General features: G+C 41.7%; 1 protein-coding gene across 1 annotated transcript; it reads left to right on the forward strand.

Annotated features, from left to right (window-relative positions):
- Positions 1-635: 635 nt before the first annotated feature.
- On the forward strand, positions 636-1,632 carry LOC137291301 (uncharacterized). Its single transcript, XM_067822602.1, has 2 exons — positions 636-1,004; positions 1,156-1,632. Exons 1-2 carry the CDS (start codon positions 636-638, stop codon positions 1,630-1,632), a joined length of 846 nt encoding a protein of 281 aa, XP_067678703.1.
- Positions 1,633-7,425: the final 5,793 nt, after the last annotated feature.

The raw sequence follows: 7,425 nt of genomic DNA on the forward strand, positions 1-7,425 counted from the left end.
GGTGGGGAAGCCAAGTGGTTAAAGTGTTCGCTCGTCACGCCAAGGTCTCGGTTTCGATTCCCTACGTGGATACAATTTGTGAAACCCATTCGTGATATTGCTGGATTCTTGATACACGCGTAGAACTCGAGGCCAGTTCCTCGAACTATCCATTGCTTGCGTTGGGGCAAGACTGTTGCCAAAAGCTGGTCAGCTAATCTGAGAGAGTGACCATTATCAACAACTGTTCGTTCCTTGGAATTGGATGATAACATACACAAGGTGACTGACTGCAAACGTTGTGTGCGCGTCAAATGGATCTTCTTGTTCAACCAGCAGCTTTGGGGGATTAAAATTATACTGAGTACACATGAAAACGCAGCACTTGAAAAATGAATCGCGTCGAATGAACTTCAATATATTTTTTATACAACAACAACACTACAGTGACGTCACCCGACATGCCAGGTGCAAGAAATGCGAGAATTTCATGTTAGCTGTAACGCTAGGCAATTTTTCGCAAAAACGCAACATTTTGCAGGCACACCACGGGAAAAATGAATTTCACTCTGAATTTGTGCACACGTTGAATTTAAAAGCATGTGAATATGAATAAAATTTCAATTCTTCACTGACACATGTGAAACGCCAACACGATGCCGCGACTTACAGCCCCTGAACGGGAATGTGCCATTGGCATGCTTCAAAATGGCGCCAGCGCCAGGGAAATTGCCAGACGACTACACTGCGCACACACAACGATCACAAGAATCCATCAAAGGTTTCTGCAAACGGGGAGCACTCGGGACCGTCCTCGACCGGGTCAACAACGTGTGACAACGGCACGTCAGGACCGTCAGATCGTACGGGATCATGTCCGAGACCGAACACTACTAGCGACAAGAACGGCTGCTCAAGTCCAAGGACGAAGTGGATTCATTCACCCCAACACCGGACGGAACCGTCTGCGAGCTGCAGGCCTGCGTGCGCAACGTCCTTATTTCGGCCCCATATTGACGTCTACAGTGAGCAAACAGGCACCTGAATTGGCGACTACGACAATGGCACGGTGTCATCTTTTCTGACGAGTCACGATTTCACTTAAGGAACGCAGATGGCCGTATACGTGTTTGGCGGAGACGTGGTGAACGTTATAACGCCGATTGTGTCGTTCAGACGGACCGTCACAGAACCCCTCTCCATATCTGCAGAGGAAGGGTGAACGCCGTCTACTACCGGGACCAGATGCTGCAGAACCATGTCGCGCCGTTCTTCAACCAACACCACGATGTCCACAAGTTCCAACATAACAACGCTAGGGCACACACTGCAAGGGTGTCCATGCAGTACCTTGCACAGAAGAACATCCCCGTGCTTCAGTGGCCAGCTCAGTCACCCGATCTCTCCCCTATCGAGCACTTATGGGATGAAATTGGACGACGTCTTTCACGTCGACACCAGATGGACAACATCCGAGAACTTGAGGTTGCCCTTGTTCGGGAGTGGAATGCTATCCCTAAGAACACTACCCAGAGACTGATCAACTCCGATGCACCGCATGTGTCAATGCAAATGGCGGTCACGCCCGTTATTGACTTTCCTACACCAATTAAGCCTCTCTCGCGCATTAACATTATCGTGAATGAAATTTAACGATGTTTACATGTCTTCTTAAATCATTCATTATCTCAAATGCATCGTAAGTATATACTTCAGACATCAATCTGTGGAGCTATTCCAGAGTTCGTGAGTGGTGCGTTTTCATATGGACTGAGTTTATAAACGGGTTTTTTTTAAAGAAAGAACAGGCATACACAGAGTCATCTGTTCTGTAGCTCATGTAGGGCTGGTGCCAGGCCGCCGACAAGAAATGGTATATATCACGGGGAACAAATAAGAAGCGCACCCTTTGTGGTGGGGAACTATATAGCTCCAGTGAACTGACACCCTAAAACAAGAGGTGCAGGTAAGTGAGTATGACCCGCTACAAAAATGAAATTAAATGTTATAGTCATTGCCATCCTCGAAATATCAAGTGTAAAAGTAAGTAGTTAGTTTATTTCACTTTTGATGTTTGATATGTAAATTACTTAAATGTTTTGATATGTCACAATGTATCAAGATACTGTTTCGTGTGAACAACCATTACATAATTTCAGTTTTAAAGATCACTTATACTCTAGGGCGTGCAAATACATAAATTACTCATAGGCATCATTATAAATGAAATCCCGTCATTAAACCTACTCATTTCGATCTTTAATTACCTTAAATTGACCTTTTTGACAGCAGTGCACAATTCTCAAACGAAACTTCAACCAATCAGAGTGGCGCCCCTCCGTGACGTAATATGAGATATGAGGGCCTATGCAGAATTCATCTACAATTCAGGGGATAAACTATTTCGTTTACAGGTTTGTACAAACCTGAAATCACGACAGGTGTTGTGAAAAAAGCTACATGTTCTCACATTTAATCTACTATCCTTTAGTTTCCTGTTTTGCCTAGTTTCCGAGTTATACAACCCTTGTTTTCATAAACGAGTCTGTCAAAATCACTTAATTGGTGTCGCTAGGCTGTCATCTGTGTTAGGAAGTATAAACCTACACGTTATATGTCATCACTCACTTGATGTTCAGTTAATGAATTTATAACAGGTATAATTAGTGGTAACGCCTCTTAGATTACCCGACAAAGATCCCCATTTGGCATTTCTTGTGTCTGGATCGATCAAATAATTTACAGATAACACGTTGATTGATTAATTACTTTTATGCTGATTTAAATGAGGATTTGTCAAAAGGTAGTGTGTATGTATGTACATTTACTAATCTATACTGAATACTCTGTGTTGTGTCTCGTGTCTTGTGTCCGTGTCTGTGTCTGTGTAAAAAAACAACACCCTTCTTTCAAAGGATTACATTGACTGCTCATTGTTGGCTACCTAAATTACTTTTTTTTCAAAGAATGGCGGACATAATATGCAGTTAGTTGCCAGGTGCGATATCTTGGGTGACCAATGAGACTATACACCAATGTGAAAAACCTGAAACGATACATCACTTTTTCGTTTACTAAACTGTTAAAGGACACATCACTTGGGAAATCTGCAGCTGAATTATAGATCACTCGTTTGTGTAGATATTGATGGATACATTCCTCGAACAAAGTAATAGCCTGACATTGCCCCTATAACTTGTAGGTTATCCCTGATTCTATCAAGATACTTATATGTCAGAATAAACACGAATCACGATGTCTCTTATTTGGGTCATCTTTTAATCGCGGCCAATCCCGTGGATTGACCAAACTGAAACATGAATTGTCCCGTTCACGGAAATGGAGCCTAGCGGTTGACCAAACCCAGAAAATGAGCAATTCCGGGAATTGGGCACGAAATATGTATATAAATGTAGAGACCTCTCGAGTAATGAGAGGCCCGGGAACCAGGATGATAAATGTACACAAGCACCACACCAGGACGCCATTGAAATGACATGCACATAGTGACATGACTTGTTTGAGTGGCATTTTAGAAGTTGAGGTGTACAAATAGGACAAATTGTTATGGATAACAGCTTCATTCCTGCTTGACAACGGTACAAGAATCTGTATCGAAACGTCGCAATCACGCAGTAAAGAAGTTGTTATTCATAACAATTTGTCCTATTTGTACATAGTGACATGGTCGACATGCATGCATGACACCGTCATTTATACTGTTCTCACGGCGAGTCCGCGTAAAATATGCACCTATATTGAAAGGCACATGCATGAAGGGGCGGTAGGGTAACCAAAAGGTTAAAGTGTTCGCTCCCCACGCCTGTTCGATTCCTCACATGGGTACAATGTGACAAGCCCATGCATTTTAGGTCTCCCCTTCAGTGATACTGCTGGAACGTTGCTGATGGCGGCGTAAAACTAAACTCACTCTCTGAAAGGCGCATGTCAAGTAGCATATTTACCTTTTTGCTATAAATATCTATCGATATAAGAACTTATATATATACTTTCAGGCAGCCCATACCAGTCTCCTCTCCGCCGGCAATCTCAGCCGAGTGTCGTTAGTTGGGTCGGGTCAGTAATAAGGCTTTTAACACGTGGTGATATCTTATTCTTCCGTGTTATTTATTGACAGTAATTTGAGAGGACGTAAAGTTCAACAAGTTCGATAAATGCATGCACACATTTCGACCATAAGTTAATTTCACGTGTTAAATATTTTGATATGTACTGTGTTTGTCTTCTCGAGAGGTGTATAATAAACCTGGTAGAAAAACGCCATGTTTGTCATATGGGATAGCCTCGCTATCGCCATGTGAACAATAAGGTGTTCTTCAACTTCTTCTTGTGCGCAGCTAGTAGATCTACATGCGGCAGTCGTGCCCTGACCAAGCACATTCACACCGATTTGTGTGCATTGTATAATTACGCACCACTCGTGTGTATATCTACTTGATTATATTATGGTGTAAGCGGGTTTCATCTCTAAGCTGCTAATATGAGGAACAATTTATCAGGCCATGGTCTTGCACGATCACGACTTAAAAGTGTATTATAACTTAACAAGTTGGTGAGAGTGATATATTTACAAAATGACCCCTTGAAAATTCACCAGCCAGTCGAACCAGTGATTGTGGAAATTTACTATCCCGACTTGAATTTTACTAGCCACGAGCTAGCGGATTTATCCAGCCGCGAAAGGCACTGGTTGTGAAATGTTGTTTATTCATACAATATTTAGAAAGTTAGAAAACACACAGATAGTTATTTAGGGAATAACAGTTGCAGGCATCTGTCGATGTAGTGGTGGTGTTCGCAGCAGCAGCAGTAATAGCTAGTACTGGCAGTGGTAGTCATGTAGTATTAGTAGTGGCAGTGGTAGTCATGTAGTATTAGTAGTGGCAGTGGTAGGCATGTAGTATTAGTAGTGGCAGTGGTAGGCATGTAGTATTAGTAGTGGCAGTGTAGTAGTAGTAGTAGTAGTAGTGGCAGTGTAGTAGTAGTAGTAGTAGTAGTAGTAGTAGTAGTAGTAGTAGTAGTAGTAGTAGTAGTAGTAGTAGTAGTGGCAGTGGTAGGCATATGGTATTAGTAGTGGCAGTGGTAGGCATGTAGTATTAGTAGTGGCAGTGTAGTGGTAGTAGTAGTAGTAGTAGTAGTAGTAGTAGTAGTAGTGGTAGTAGTAGTAGTGGTAGTCAAGTAGTATTAATAGTGGCAGTGGTAGGCATGTAGTATTAGTAGTGGCAGTGGTAGTCATGTAGTATTAGTAGTGGCAGTGGTAGGCATGTAGTATTAGTAGTGCCAGTGGTAGTCATGTAGTATTAGTAGTGGCAGTGGTAGGCATGTAGTATTAGTAGTGGCAGTGTAGTAGTAGTAGTAGTGGTGGTAGTAGTAGTAGTAGTAGTAGTAGTAGTAGTAGTAGTAGTAGTAGTAGTAGTAGTAGTAGTAGTAGTAGTAGTAGTAGTAGTAGTAGTAGTAGTAGTGGCAGTGGTAGGCATTATGGTATTTAGGGAATAACAGTTGCAGGCATCTGTCGATGTAGTGGTGGTGTTCGCAGCAGCAGCAGTAATAGCTAGTACTGGCAGTGGTAGTCATGTAGTATTAGTAGTGGCAGTGGTAGTCAAGTAGTATTAGTAGTGGCAGTGGTAGGCATGTAGTATTAGTAGTGGCAGTGGTAGTCATGTAGTATTAGTAGTGGCAGTGTAGTAGTAGTAGTAGTAGTAGTAGTAGTAGTAGTAGTAGTAGTAGTAGTGGCAGTGGTAGTCATGTAGTATTAGTAGTGGCAGTGTAGTAGTAGTAGTAGTAGTAGTAGTAGTAGTAGTAGTAGTAGTAGTAGTAGTAGTAGTAGTAGTAGTAGTAGTGGCAGTGGTAGTCATGTAGTATTAGTAGTGGCAGTGTAGTAGTAGTAGTAGTAGTAGTAGTAGTAGTAGTAGTAGTAGTAGTAGTAGTAGTAGTAGTAGTAGTAGTAGTAGTAGTAGTAGTAGTAGTAGTAGTAGTGGCAGTGGTAGTCATGTAGTATTAGTAGTGCCAGTGGTAGTCATGTAGTATTAGTAGTGGCAGTGGTAGGCATGTAGTATTAGTAGTGCCAGTGGTAGTCATGTAGTATTAGTAGTGGTGGTAGTAGTAGTGGTGGTGGTGGTAGTAGTAGTAGTAGTAGTAGTAGTAGTAGTAGTAGTAGTAGTAGTAGTAGTAGTAGTAGTAGTAGTAGTAGTAGTAGTAGTAGTAGTAGTAAAAGCTTGTTCATTAATTGTTGGTAGCAAAAGGTAGCAGAAGGTGTTAACACGTTAACATGTAGTGAGGAACATGAACACAGCATATACATGACTGTCATATGACAGAACACTGTGATACTAATGCGTTCCTGTGCCGTATCACTATATATATTGTCAGCAGAATTTGTGGTGAATTTCACCCAGCTTATATTAAAGGCCTGGTCGTCAATATTATGTGCAATTTCTAGCTTTTCTCCTAACCTTATACAATTTGACTCAGCCTGAGTATGTATACGTACATGTAGGTTCAAAGTCTACACATGGTCCGCTAAGGCGCTGTGTATACCCTTCTGACCTCTGGCCCAGACGGCACTAGTGTGACGCATCACGCCATTTCTGTAAGCATTTTCACAAAGAGTGTTGATCATGGAATTCTCTAAAAGGTGCAATTGTGCTGTTTGTTGGGTTTTTCGTTCTTGTTCTTCTCATGTTTAGTTTATGCCTACTGACACAGGCGTTCAGCAAGCGTGCTCGTGCAGTTCATATAACTTGGGGATGGTGGGGTGATGATGACTTTTATGAAGGAGCATGTTCAGTGTATACGAATCGAAGCCTCCTCTTCACTCCCAGCCCTCAATGACAATATCAATGTACAATCTAAGCGCAGAGCCTTGCACTCCCACCCACTCCCCACCGCTTGTCATGCACAATTTTTATGACATCTCTACCTATAACAAAATGGGTCCTCCCACCCCTCCCCGTCTTCCGTAAAAAAAAATTCATCACGCACCGTCCACTCCAACACGCAATATATTATGTACGATCCTTTGAAGCTTTAATATATATATATGCAATGAACGTATGTTCTTATATTTTCCTTTCTCCTTTCGCGTTGTATTTATAATATTGGCTCGAATAAGCTTACGATCTCGGTGTTTTTTCTTCTGTTTTTAGACATCTGTGTCAGTTTGTCACTGTTGTTGTCTTACTTTCGTGCTATCTAATTTTAGATAGTAAAGTACTTTAGCTTTCTATTTTTAGAAACCATCGTCATTAAAAACATGAATGCATTCATTAGGACACGCCCACTTTTTCTGTTCCACAACAAATGGTTAGAAAAGCAAATGGATTCACACTAAGTTGTTATACAGGTATGTTTATCTGGACTAAGGACACCTTCGTTTCTATTTGTGTTATTTGGCTTGCCGATCGGATGAGGAGATGGTGTGAGCGT

This window comes from Haliotis asinina, chromosome 7 (assembly GCF_037392515.1).
Source record: "Haliotis asinina isolate JCU_RB_2024 chromosome 7, JCU_Hal_asi_v2, whole genome shotgun sequence".
NCBI lineage: Eukaryota > Metazoa > Mollusca > Gastropoda > Lepetellida > Haliotidae > Haliotis > Haliotis asinina.